The 13,657-nt window shown below is 37.3% G+C and overlaps 1 protein-coding gene across 2 annotated transcripts; it reads left to right on the forward strand.

The window, feature by feature from the left end:
* Positions 1 to 1,696: 1,696 nt before the first annotated feature.
* LOC146568776 (5-hydroxytryptamine receptor 3A-like) lies at positions 1,697 to 12,145 on the forward strand. 2 transcript variants are annotated; one of them, XM_085283424.1, is made up of 12 exons: positions 1,776 to 1,840; positions 3,338 to 3,406; positions 3,473 to 3,727; positions 5,394 to 5,557; positions 5,840 to 5,884; positions 6,020 to 6,129; positions 6,788 to 6,957; positions 7,086 to 7,243; positions 8,771 to 8,981; positions 10,372 to 10,548; positions 10,680 to 10,741; positions 10,957 to 12,145. In XM_085283424.1, the coding sequence occupies exons 4-12, from the start codon at positions 5,480 to 5,482 to the stop codon at positions 11,200 to 11,202; spliced, it is 1,257 nt and encodes a 418-aa protein (XP_085139550.1). In that variant the 5' UTR covers positions 1,776 to 1,840; positions 3,338 to 3,406; positions 3,473 to 3,727; positions 5,394 to 5,479; the 3' UTR covers positions 11,203 to 12,145. The 2 variants fall into 2 exon arrangements, with proteins under 2 accessions (XP_085139549.1, XP_085139550.1); XM_085283423.1 differs by lacking the exon at positions 3,473 to 3,727 and having other exon boundaries at positions 1,697 to 1,840.
* The last annotated feature ends 1,512 nt before the right edge of the window (positions 12,146 to 13,657 follow it).

Here is a 13,657-nt window from a genome sequence, read left to right on the forward strand (position 1 = left end):
TTTCTTATGTATATCTTTGTGTGTTTGTGTGTTTGTTGCACAACCAACTGACTCTTTGAATTATAAAGTGCACTCCATGTAAAGGTAATGATCATGGAAGTTTGTTTCCCATTTCCGCTCAGCATTTCTATAACTTCTTCTATGATTATATTGGAATCACAAATATAAGTTGAAGAATTTGCAGATGGGACTAGTCTAGGGTCAAACCCTAGACCAGTTCTTTTTTATTTTATTTATATTTTACATTTGAGCCACCTCCTTAAACTTTTTATTAGTATGCTTCACCTAACAAACTAAAAAAGGTATCTTACCTCAGTGAATGTTTAATTATCATCAAAGATTGGATGTTTAACTTCATTAAACTTTGAATGTGGCAAAAATGTCAATAGGCTAAGGAAGCCAGTCCCTTCAATTGCAAAAAAACCATATAGTTAAGCTTTTCCCACCTTCCCTTCAGCTGGTCCAAAATAGATTAATCTGGCTGCTAAAAAAAAAAAAAAAAAGAAAGCCTGGTTGTTGCATTTCGGTCCATTAACTTTCAAATCAGGACCAGGAGTTTAACCCCTATTCCTATTTCCTTTTAATGACTAAATGACTGACAATTAACAAAAAATTTTTTTACCTCTAATTCAGGTCAAGAAGCCTTCATTAAAGGGTTTCCAACAGCTTCCAACAAGTGTGCAATCAGTTTAGCAGAAAAAAAATGTCAGTTTCAAATGTTGAAAAACATAATTTGCTCATTTGTTATGTAGATCAACTACTCAGCACAGCTAAGAGGGGAAAAATGGATGTACAAACTTCACAAAAATCTTGCTGTGTTCTTTTTATGTGTGATTGTGAGTATGTTGGGGTTGCTGTGGCTCAGGATGTAGAGCAGATCACCTACTAGTTGGAAAGATGGTGGTTTGACCCCTGTCTGCTCCAGTCTGCATGCCAAACATCCTTGGACAAGATAGAAATCACTTACATATGAAAAGCATTTTTAAAAAAGTGCTTATATGAAAGGATGAATGAGGCAAGTTGTATAAAAAAGTGCATTAAGCTCTATGAGTAGAAACGTGCTAAAGAACCAGTCAATTTGTGTTTGTGTGTTTCAAGGTAACTGTATTTATACCCATAGGCAAGGTAAATTTGCTTTACAGAAAAATGATAGCATTTGGCATCCCTTCAAAAACACACATACCTAAAAGAAAAATATAAACCTCACTGTAGAACATATATAGTAATTTAAACGTTTTGAATCAAAAACAAAAGCAGTTCTTATTTAATTCAGTGACAGCAACAGGGACAAAGCTGTTTTTATAACGCTTTGTCCTGTAGCTTGGAAAAAGAAACCTCCGTCCTGTGGAAAGAAGCTGAAATTCACCCCTTAGAGGATGGGGACCATATTTAAGGATTGTTAAAGCCATCCTCTGTACCTGTTTGGAGTACAGGGAGGCTAAAAAACACTGTGGCTCACAAGACATGGGTGGTTTGTCATGAAAGAAGCTACAACAACGGCTCTGCTGGGTCTCAGTTACACTTTTTTTTTAATTTTTTATCTTTAAAATGTAAAAAAAAATGTTTCAGTGTTTGCTACAGGCAGTACTGTTCACTGACTTTGTAACAGCAAAAGTTGGCAGTTGCTGCTGTTTTGACTGTTGATGGTGATTACTCTCTAAGGATGGATGTGGTAGGCACACAGTTGGTGATTACATTTGCCCTCCCCCCTTTCCAGTATGTGGCAGTGACATTAGCAGAACAGGAAGCCTCTCCAGACAGCACATAGAGCATGACAGGGCTCATTGATCTCTCACAGCTATGATGATTGTATCTCTCTTCTTTCTCCTCATCCTCAAAGGTAAGTTTCACTATTTCTGTACAATGCATGCAGCTTATCATTTAATTCAATTAAGAAACACTGTTTTTGCTTTGACCAGTAAAATCTTTTTCAGTGTAAGACAATGGCTTATGTTAGCATCTAGTAGCTACCAGCTGACAACCGTTAATTAAATGCTTCAATTTACTAAATCTGTTGTGTTGTGAGCTTCATTCTTTAACACAATTTTAATTGGTTATTAGGAGGATCGGGACAACATAATGATGAGGTGGTAACATTTAGATACTCAGCTTTACCAAGAAAGTTTTATTCTTTTCTTTTTTTCTCCATAGAAACATTTATTTAGTTTGAATAGAAGCTCTCCTGCTTAATCTGCTTGATATGAAACTCATATATAAAACCTACTGTCCAAATAATCTTCCTACTTTTCTCAAACAATTATAAAACACAAAAAACATTGTGGAAAAAATTAAAACTAATTAAAAACAACCTGGCCATGGTTGAAGAACCCAGAAACTGAGAAGGAGATCACAAAACATGTTATTTCAGTCTTTATTATCACAAAAAGAAAACAGGAGAATCTGTGACTGGAGATGAGCTGGGACGGTGCAGGCTGGACAGAACACTTGGGTTGGTACAGAGGAACATTTAGAGTTAATCTTTGCAGTAATTGGAAACCAGAAGTGAGACTCAGGGAAGCCAAGCAAGGATTTATCGATGTTGCCAGGTCTCATATTGTTTGAAACCTAGCCCAAAGTATGTATTTTGTTACATTCTTGCATGTTTTCCCCCATTTGTACCTTCTTGTTTTTTTGTGAGCCCTTTTGTGTATATCCTTTGCACATTTAGGCATGTCGGGCCTATCCAGCATTTTTTACTTACCACCAGTTAGCTGACAGCTGAACTGTTCTCTTTACTTGAGTCTCCAGTACATCCAGCTGCACATCCGATGGTGCAATGTAAAACTAAACTTCAGTCTTTGTCTGACGGTTTTGGGTGCCAAGTGAGCTTTAGCAACAGCCTTATGGTCAAACAGTGATTAGTACAGAAGCTTTATAATAGAAATAGGAGATAATAGGAGAGAGGAAATGCTGAGTGGAATAGAGTCTAGCTCTTCTACGGCTGAGTTGTTTCAGAACCAAGCTATGAGCAGAGGTCAGATTAACTAACTTTTAAATAAATAAATAAATAAATAAACAAAAGTCAGCTCACCACTGCTGAATACAAATAGATCCACATAACACCAAATTTCTACCATTCATCGTGTAACTGGTATGCCCACTGGAGGGCAGGCTCATGTTGCTATTCCAGTCTGGATCCAGCTCAGGCATGCAAAAAACACTGCGGGAACATTAAGAGGGTAAATCTTGAGGTGATTTTTTTTTTAACATTTAATAGCCCATACCTCTTGTGAAGATTATCTGTGGAAATTTAAAATAAATAGTGTTAAAAGATGACATAATATATACTGCAACACAGTAGTTGTTAAAAAAAAACAGGGGTACTATTTTCTTTCAGGTGGAAATACCTCCACTTTAGAGCTACAAGATGATGCTCAACTGATGCCCAATGAGACCATGACCAGAGGTAAGTAAAACTAACTTTGAGTTCACAGAAGTTATAGATGTGTGCATTTATATTTTTCTCTTGTAGGCTGATCACCCGCAGGAGGCACCATATAGGTCAGGTGCAATAAGTGTTCAGTGGCAGTGCAGGGCACTTGCTTGTTGTTAGTTCCTGGAACATGAAACATCAGCACTCTTGTGAGAAAGGAGCCTGACCTAACGAAAAGGTTGAGAGACGGTGACTAGATATAGTCAGGCTCACCTCAGTACACAACTTCGGCTCTGGGAGCAATCTGGAGCTGTCTAGTTTATGTTTCCAATGTGGAGTCGCCCTTGGTGAGAGGTATGTTTGTTTGCTGCCAGTATGTTGGGGTTTCCCCCAGGGGTTATGGAATAACCAAAGTTAGTCAGAGGACTAACCAAGAAGACTAACTTACTCTATGGACTAACCATAGTTGGTCCATAGACTAGTCCAATGTTTCCCAACCACTGTGCCGCGGTACAGAGGTGTGCCAAGAGAAATGATCAGGTTTGCTGTGGAAGATTATCTGGTTTCGCCTGATTGGTACTCTAAGCGACCGGCATGAGTAACGGGCAGAACAATTATATTATCTTCCTCTAGAGGGCAGTATAACGTCTTGCTCCAATTAAATGGGTTGCCAACTTACAGTAAAACGGAAAAAGACAAGGTAGAAATTACATAATAGTCATCCTGTGAGTGAGATGACAGCGCGTAATATCAATAGATAAATATTTGAAAAGAAAAAGTAGTCAGTCTGACCTGGGTCCTGGAGATAATTCCAACCCAGATGAAGGTCCTAGCATGGGTAGTGGTTTGAAGAAAGCAAAAAAGATATACTGGGGACAAGCCAAGACAATTCCACTATACCTGGTGCACGTGGAAAAATTATCAATATGCTTTTTGTAACATTTTTGTTTGGTGGGGTGCCGTGTGATTTTTCTAATGTGAAATATGTGCCATGGCTCCAAAAGTGTAGGAAACACTGGACTAGTCCATATTTACCTTATGGACTAACTAAACCATAGTTAGTCCATCTATGAATATGAGGTTACCCTATTAGGACTAACCTATCAGATCAACTTAGTCTATGGACTAAACATGTTTGAGCATAAGGGTGTTCCTAAGTTCACAGGTTGCTGATTGATTTAGTAATAATGTCATCAGTCCAGCAACCACATTTCTTGGACTTGGTTAGAGAGACAAGCTGAGCTGTCAAACAGTCACCACCTGGTGTTCAGTTGGATCAGGTGGGGAAGGATGCAGGAGACTCCAAACTTATTATGAGGGTCACAAGACTCCAAGACTCACAACACTTTGATCCCAATCCAACAGAGACATCGTCTGTGATTGTCCAATGTTCACAATTCCATTGCTGAAGCAGCTGTAAGAAGCTGCAGCTGTAAGATGGTACTAATAGCAGGCGGACGGGGGGCAGCTCTGACAGTAGCTGTGGGGGGAATATGGTGAGGCCATGAAACAAGACTTTTGTTCAGCGCAATTTAACGCAATTTAATTATTATGCCAGGGTTTTGTTGTGTATAGTATGGAGTTCCTGATATTAATTTTAACATTAATAAGAAATAGATTATTAATGAACCCTTTCTGAATGTCTGTATAGATCTTTATATTTCAAATAATGGAATTAGAGAACTGATGAGACACATCCTGCAACCCAAGCCTTTTAGTGGCCACAAGAATCAGGATATCGGCTTTCATTTGTGAGTCAGTGCTTTTAATAGATTGATAAAAGGTTTCTGAAGCAGTCAATATCTACCCACAGAGATTACTGTGTTTGTCATGTTTAATACGACGTATGTTCAGCAGATCTGAAGAGAACATATATCAATTTTAAAGCCTGGATAATCACCAGGACACTGCAGTTCTTATTGAAAAGCATAATTGAGTGTGTTCAAGTTTCCTTTTTTTTTTTTTTTTTTTATGCATTCCTCTCATTGCCTCACTAATACAAAATCTAATCTCATTTCAGATAAAAAAGTAGAAATTGATGAACTTTGCATTTTCCTGGCTGTTGCAAACCACCTGAACTTGACTAAAGACAATAATAAGTACACCATGAGCCGGCCAGTTAGACACCACACTCACCCTTTGACAGTAGTGCTTGAAATGAAAATCTATGCCATCTTAGATATGGTAAGTTGTACTTCTTTAGAGTTTTTTTTTTAATGATTTTTTTTTCTATAATTAACGTATTAATTTGACAAATGACATTTATTAAAAATAAATGTCGTGTGTGTATTTTCCATGCAGCCATTTAACAGTTAAATGGGCAGCCGGAAAGCTTTGCATACATGTTGTATTGTATTTGGGACCACTGCGGTACAATTAAAAGAAAAGTATTTTCATAAGCAATAACTTATATTTGTATGTATATTGTATTTTATTAAGCTTGACTTGTGACTTCTTTGCTGACAGAGGGAAATTGACCAGACTTTAATTTCTTACATTTGGGTTTCTTTGGTCAGTATTCTCTTCTTTTAAAATACACAATATTTTACTGAAATGTGGAAATTCAAATTATTTATTTGAAAACGTGTCTATTTGCCCTCTTTCTGTATTTCTCCTCTTATATATCTGGTACATCTTCATGGGTAGAAATGGAAAAATGAGTACATTTGGTGGGACCCATATCAGTTCTGTGGACTGAAATACATAACTGTCCCTACCGGATATTTGTGGATACCAGACATAACAATTGAAGAGATGTAAGTGTAATATATTTGCACATGCACTCACACTGACAGATCCACATGCAGTAATGAGAGAACATTCATTTATTTTTAAAAATGTCAACAAAGCTAAAACATTATTGATTCACTTGTATAAAACATAAAATAATACACTACTGCTCCAAACTCAAAAAAGCCTATCCATTTATTCATTAAGGTGCATACTGAATCTAGAATATGGACAATACCAGATTGTATAAAAACTATTATTTGAAATATTTATTTGGTCCAAACTAATAGCTTGTCTTATGTAGATATGCTTAAGCCTGTTCTTTGGCCTACTTGCATGCTGTACGTGCAAACTGACAAAAATAACAACTTTTCAAAATGGTATATGTTACCCTGACACCTCTTTCGGCAATTCATTTAGCCTATAGTTTAAAGTGATTAACTCACAACTCCTTATCCAGATCTAAGTACCAGTCAGTGACACCCTGGCAACCAGAAAAAAAATTGTGTATTGTTCTATTGATCTAGTTTGTGTTTGTTGGGTTTTTTATTACATCTTTAGATTTGCCTCCTGGAGCTTTACATTGTAAACTGCATCTCACACCACAATGTTACTTGTTTTTCATGGTCTGTAAAATGGTAAACTACAAGTGATCTCATTTGTCCCATATTTGCTTTCTTACAGGACAGAGAAGGACAAAGCTACTCCGAGTCCCTATCTCAGCATTAGCTCAGCTGGCTGGGTTGAATTCAGAAATGACCAGGTTGTGCTAAGCACCTGCAAAATGCATGTTTACAAATTTCCCTTCGATATTCAGAGCTGCAACCTTTCGTTCAAGTCTATCCTGCACACTGGTGAGTCCATAACATGTTTTGTTTAGGTGAACTCACACCATCAGATATCATATAGGTACAATATACATTATATACAACATATTTCTTCATGTTTGAGTTGGTCACAGTTATTTTTATATTCATTTCAGATGAAGATATACAGTTACACTACCAGGAAAACAACACTTTGATCACACGGTTGTCTCGGGAAGTGATGCACACACAGTACGAGTGGCTGTTCATCAACATGATAGTCACCAACAAAACCAACCGCTTGAACTTCAACCAAACTTCTGTTGTTTATACTGTAAGTATTTTTTCAAGCAGAGACACATCAATGGAAACTGTCCCGTTTGCCTATGTTACAGGCCTTCAACTGGGTCTGTTTTACACAGAAGAATTAGCTCAAATACATCTCATAGTTCCAACTAAAAACCAGTGCATTTGGTATGTAGGCTCTTCTTCATCTGTTTAAGAATTTTACACCATCCTTTTCTGTTTATTTACACATTCTTCTATATTTTCTTGATAGATTTGTCTTGTAGCAAAAACCACAGGTTCACATCTTAACCCTACTTGCTGACCTTATTTTTGTATGCATCAATATACAATTATAATCACCTTATATCTATCACGATTTGTGAGGGCAGATCATGTGGAGAGAATGAGGTGTGGACCAAAGCGCAGACAAGCAGAGATGGAGGTGGATTTTTTTTTTTAAAGCAAGTCTTTATTGTCGGCTGCACAAAACACTGCAAAACAAAAGGCCACGGGGAGCTGAGATAAACTAAGAAAAACCTAAACTGGAAAAGCTAAATATGAAACTTCAAACACAAAACCTGAAATATAGAACTAGAAAAACCTGAAACGTGGAAACACGGAGGGAAGAATAGCAGACAAAATGCAGAGGAAATGCAGAGGGAGATACACAGAGGAGGAGGAACAAAAGACAACATAGACCATGTATACACACAGAGGGTAATGAGGAAATAGGAAAGAGGAAATACACGAACATAGAAACAAGGATGACTAGAAGTAACGCAGAGGACACAAGGAAGGCACAGAAACAAAAGCTAAAGACTAGAAATCAGCGAAACACTAAAGGATGTTCCCAGGACAGCTGAGAGATCTCTTCAGCATGTCATGAGGCTCCGCCTGGACCCCTCCAAGTAGGCTCTACCCAACAAACCTCACCTAGGAGGCATCAATCAAACACCCTGTTCGGATTCCCAAATCACCCCAACTTGCTCCATTGAGGAGCAAGTTGTTAGTCAGTCTGTTAGTCTGTCTGTAAGGCTGAGCCTAGTAACCCTTCATATGAAGCTCATTTCCCCACACGTACCCAAAATCTTCTTATATCAGTCACCAGAGCTAGTTAACGTAAACGAAGATAAGAACAAAGACCAACAAGTAAATCAACAGCTTCCCCACAAGAAACTTTAAGATGTGATTGAATGTAGTTTTCAAGTCCACAAAATATAGACTATCCAGTACAAATGGAGGTGTTTCTTTGTTATGAATAACTGATTAATTATCCCTAGATAAATATGGAAAAACTGCTTTTTTGATGTAATTGAATAATTCGGTTCAGATTGAAAAAAAACCTGCTTCTCAGTAGTTATTTTAAACATTTAGACACTATAGTATATCGTTTAATATGCACAATTTTGTTAAATTTCCCCTTCTGGTAATCTTAACATTCACTACTCTTAGTCTGGTCATGGTAAAACCTTAATCCACAAAGAGCTAGTTTATACAGGGTAAACATGTTACAGTCAAAAATATAAGAGGATAACCAATATATCTGATTAACCAATTGAACATAATTTCACAGATTACCATGAAGAGGAGGTCTATCCTGTACATTGTGAATTTCATTCTGCCAGTCCTCTTCTTCTTGTGTCTGGACTTGGCATCATTCCTCATCTCAGATACTGGGGGTGAGAAGCTCAGCTTCAAAGTCACCGTCCTGCTGGCTGTTACAGTGATGCAGCTTATCCTCAATGACATTCTGCCCTGTTCTTCAAACAAGGTTCCACTTATAGGTAAAGAAATGTATTTAACTGCACATAGTTACAGCAGTTGTATATTCATGCCACAGTTAATTATAAGGATTTACATATCAGAAGATCATCTGGTCCTGACCAGTTAGTAAAATTAAGTTAATAGAACCCCAGATGAACAGCAACACATGACATATTTCACTGTCATTATTTATCTGCTCAACTAGGAAACTAAGCCAGTAGCTTGTAGTCCCCCCTTTAGCAGCCAGAACTTAAAGTAATCGTTTTCTCTCTGACTTTATCAGTCTCTCACATCATTTTGGTGGAATTCTGGCTGATTTACTTACATCATTGCTTTAGTTCATTAATTTATGCATAGTTCTCCTAAGGTCTTGCCACAGCATTTCAATCAGGTTGAGGTTTTTGACTGGAACATTGTAGCACTGATTCTTTTTCACCCATTCTGTTGTAGAAATGCTTGGGATCATTGTCCTGTTATCATTCAGTTTCAGACAAGATCAAACTGTCAAACAGATAATCTCATATTTGACTCTATAATACTTTGGTATACAGAGGAATTCATGGTGGACTCAAGGACTACAAGGTGCCTTGGTCCTGTGGCTGCAAAACAAGCCTGAATCATCATTCCTCAACTGTGTTTGACAGTTGACACTAACATGCTCTGTTTGTTCATTTTCCAAATGTAGTGCTGTGCATTATGTTTAGTATCTCCACTATGATTATACTGGCCCAAGGACGGTGTTCCAGAAGTCTTGCGGTTTCTTTAGATGCAACAGGCTTTCTCTTGGCAACCATTCTAAGCTTGTTTGGTCTTTTTCTGACTGTACTCCCATGAACTCATGCTAACTGAGGCCTGTGACTGAGTCTGAGATGTAATTCTTGGGTGTTTTGGCAGTTTCTCTGAGCGCTACATTGTCTGACCTCGAGATGAATTGGGACATCCACTCCTGGCAACACTGGCAATTATCTTAAATGTTTCCAATTGTAACTAACATTTCTTACTTTAGAAAGTTGGACTTTAAAAAGTTTTTTCCCAGACTGATGGGCAGCAGCAATTGCTTCTTGTCTGTATTTACCCTCATTCAGTCGTGGCAGATGACTGCCCCTCCCTGGTTTCCTCCTGTTACAAAATACATTTTTCCTTCCCACTGTCACCAAGTGCTTGCTTATACGGGGTTATCTGATTGTTCGGGTGTCCTCTGTAATATTGTAGGGTATTTACCTTACTTTGCAACGTAGTGCAACATGTCATGCATTATTGTTCATCTGAACCATTTACCTAATTTTAGCACCTGATAAGAACCACATTACATTTTATTACCCTCTGTATGTAAAACCTTAGAAGAAACCATGTACTTTCTTTTTACAATGACTGTATATCCACATTAATGACACAGCCTGCTCTCCTCAGCTGTCTACTGCATTGGGATATTTGCTCTGATGCTGCTCAGCCTCCTGGAGACAATTTTGGTGATGCATCTGATTGAGAAAGACTCTGCAGCTCAAGATAACGAGACTAGTAGAGACCAAAGCACAGATGTGAACTGTGGTGACAAATCCAATCCACACAGAAACCTTGAAATTTCAGGTATATTTTGGATGTATAGTTATGGTTTATATACTCAAAGACACATTAATAATGGTTCATTGTACAACTAATTATTTATATAAATTTAAATTGTGTTGCCTTTATCTTTATGCCTAATATGTTTTTTCCAGATAGTCACTGTGCATCTGTCTGTGATGCACCTGCTGAAGAAATGCAATCGGTGATCAAAGAGGTGAGGATTATATTACACTTTTAAAGGATTTTTAAATTATTATTTTTTTTAAGTGTAAAAAAATCTTAACAGACATTGTGTTTGCATGGAAGAGATTATTCTTAACATTTTTGTATATCTGGAATGATCTCTTTTGTTCCAAATGGAGTGGGGAAAAAAACATCTGCAAATATGCACTGCTAATGTTAATTATCTTTCTCCAAAACCGCTTTCAGGGGAGCAGAAGTAAACTGACGGACGTGTCCTTTGCTGTGGAAAAAGTTTCAGATGAACCAGGGGCAACTGAGAAACCAATGAATCGACTCAGCAGTAACAGGAAGGAAGAAATGAAGTCAGGCTATTGGACCAGAGTGGTTAAAATCATTAACAGGGCTTTCTTGATTTTTTATGTCTCAGCAGTCACTCTGTTTTTAGGGGTTATGTTTATAATGTGGAACAGTTCTGAAGATGATGATGGGTAGAAGAAAAACCCTCTCAATAAATAAATTGCTAGTTTAAAAACAAAGTTAAACATTTTGAAATCATTATGCACCGTCTGTTTTCACACCTGTAGTTTCCATGTATTCAAACCAAAGAAGACAGAACAGTCATTGATGCAATGTAGGCTGGTGAGAGTTCATACTGGCATGTTACAAAGTAATCCAAAGATGTAAACGTGGAGTCTGATCCACACTGATAATGTAGTTATGTTTAGTTATCTATTATGCATCATCAAATTTAAAATGACCCACTGTAGAAAATACTGACTTTTAAAGCATTATTACAAAACAAGTCTGTTTAAGCTTCTAAAGTTCAAACTGGTTGCAAGTTTGTTATATTTATTAATTGCTTTTTACAGTTAAAGTTAAAATGTACCAACTAGATTAATATGAAATATTATTTTAAAATATTTATTTTTAAACTGTAAGTTGTTGTTTTTTTTTAACATGTTGTACCGAAAGCTGATATGTACACATTGGGTCGAACCCAGTCTGACCTCAATGATTATTTTGGTCATTGGAATTTTGACTGGTACTCCTCTATATTGTACTTTCATTTTCTTTGAATTCATTTAAAATGTGTATTTATTTTGATGAGAATTTTAGTAAAGTGACATCTGTTGCTGTAAGTCTGGAAATCATTTGATGGGCTGTTAGTTTGTGTATGTGTATGTGTATGCATATTTTTATGTGATAATGGCTTTTCTTGCTGGGTTAAGGTTAATTATATGATTGGAAAAATGATTTAGCCAAATACTGAAAATGAGAATTTAGCCATATACAGTACTTCTTGTGGATGAGATTGCCTTGGCTTCAAAGTTACACTGTGAGAAAACCTGGAGTCATTTTTGCCCAGGACATCCTTTAAAGTTTTGCTTTCTAACTGTTTTCTTTCATCTCTGCCATATCAATAAAATTAGAAACATTCAATCTCAGAATGATGCTAGTTCAACCTAGTTCATCCGTGAATCACTTCTAGACCACACTGTCATAATTCTGTATTATTTGAATATTCTAGAAACTCCCTGAAAAGCCTTGGATTTTCAATCAGTTTCTTTTTCTTGCTGTAGCAAGTGTACTAACATGGACTAGAAAAGAGAGATCATATTTCCCTCTATTTCTGTTTACTCGGTTAGGTTAAGGTTAAATCCAGAAATGACACACTCTCCATTGTTATCAAAAGGATAAAACTTTCGGTTTTCAACCAGACTATTTCTGGTTACATAACATATATCTTCTGATGTAACTTGGACAGAGTCATCAAGACATCAGACACCCTCAGCCAGCCTGTGATGATGAGGCCCCTGGCTTGTGTCCAATTCATCTTCCAGGCTTCCAGACCTTGGAAAGCTTCCAAACCCTGCTCATCCTGATGCCACTTTTCCCATAAACTTGCTTGTGCTGCAACCACAATTCAACCTGGTTGACTGCCCCATGTCTTCCACTTTTAGCTGGTTCTGACCTCAATGCCTGCTGCAGAGACTTTGTTGTTGCTGGAGTCCCTGTATAGCATCACTTGCTTGGCAGGGTGACCGTGAATTCTTCCAAAACACAAGGTGAAGGGAAGTTTTCAGCTTGTTCTTGCTGCGATAAAGTTCAATGCTGCTGAGACAATCTGTGCAGGTAGTGCCTAATCCTCCTCTCAAATCCTTAACATGGGTCAGTGGAAACTCATAGACCTGCAGTGGCCAGAGGAGCTGAGTTGTATTTAGGTCTGGATTAGGTGACCCTGAAACACCTTTAGTTATTCTGGTTTTTAGTTTTCACTGCTTTTCACTTTCCATGTCTTTATATGTCACTGCAATAAATCATCTCTACTCTCTCCATAGTATGTACTTTGTCTTTCTCTCCGTGCTAAAGCCACTGCTGAATTTGCACACATGGACTATGACAATAATTATTATTACAGTGGTGTTACATTCAGTGGTGAACTGAAGGGCTGCCCCAAGACCGAGTATACGATAAGTAAAGATTATTTTAAAATGTAAATCATGTAACTGACACTTTTCAGTCCTAGAAAAAAATTAAGACTATTTAAAAGGGTACACCGAAGAGTGTCAAGAAAGCAGGATTACTGAGCATGCATCAATTTATAGTAGTAAACAAACAAAGTGACTGTAAAGAGTGATTGGCCAGTTGTATGGAGATGAGATTGTAGCCAAGCATTTTACTTCTCCTTCTTTCTTTTCCATCCACCTTTATTGCAGACAGAGGAGAAGCTTTAACTATTATGTTGGACTGTTAAAAGTGGAAGTCCACCTTTAAATTTATTACTTTGTGTTTTCCAGTTATGACCTTTAAGACCACGCTGGTGCAGGGCACTCTAACTACAACAAGGTAATTGGGAATAGATGCAAACAATGATAAACAAATATCAAGTGGAGGGAAATGAATTCGCTTTTTTATCTTTTTGAGTTTGCCCCCTTCAAATCTTCCT

This window comes from Mchenga conophoros, linkage group LG8, assembly GCF_057382185.1.
Source record: "Mchenga conophoros isolate Kocher_MC1m ecotype Shallow Benthic linkage group LG8, M_conophoros_male_GT1.1, whole genome shotgun sequence".
In the NCBI taxonomy this organism is placed as follows: domain Eukaryota; kingdom Metazoa; phylum Chordata; class Actinopteri; order Cichliformes; family Cichlidae; genus Mchenga; species Mchenga conophoros.

Bases quoted from the DNA above. Each gene is read 5' to 3' on its own strand.
- LOC146568776 (XM_085283423.1), top strand. From the start codon at position 1,801: ATGATGATTGTATCTCTCTTCTTTCTCCTCATCCTCAAAG. The intron at 3,407-5,393 runs GTAAGTAAAACT...ATCTCATTTCAG, and splicing joins CAATGAGACCATGACCAGAG to ATAAAAAAGTAGAAATTGAT. The intron at 6,130-6,787 runs GTAAGTGTAATA...GCTTTCTTACAG, and splicing joins GACATAACAATTGAAGAGAT to GACAGAGAAGGACAAAGCTA.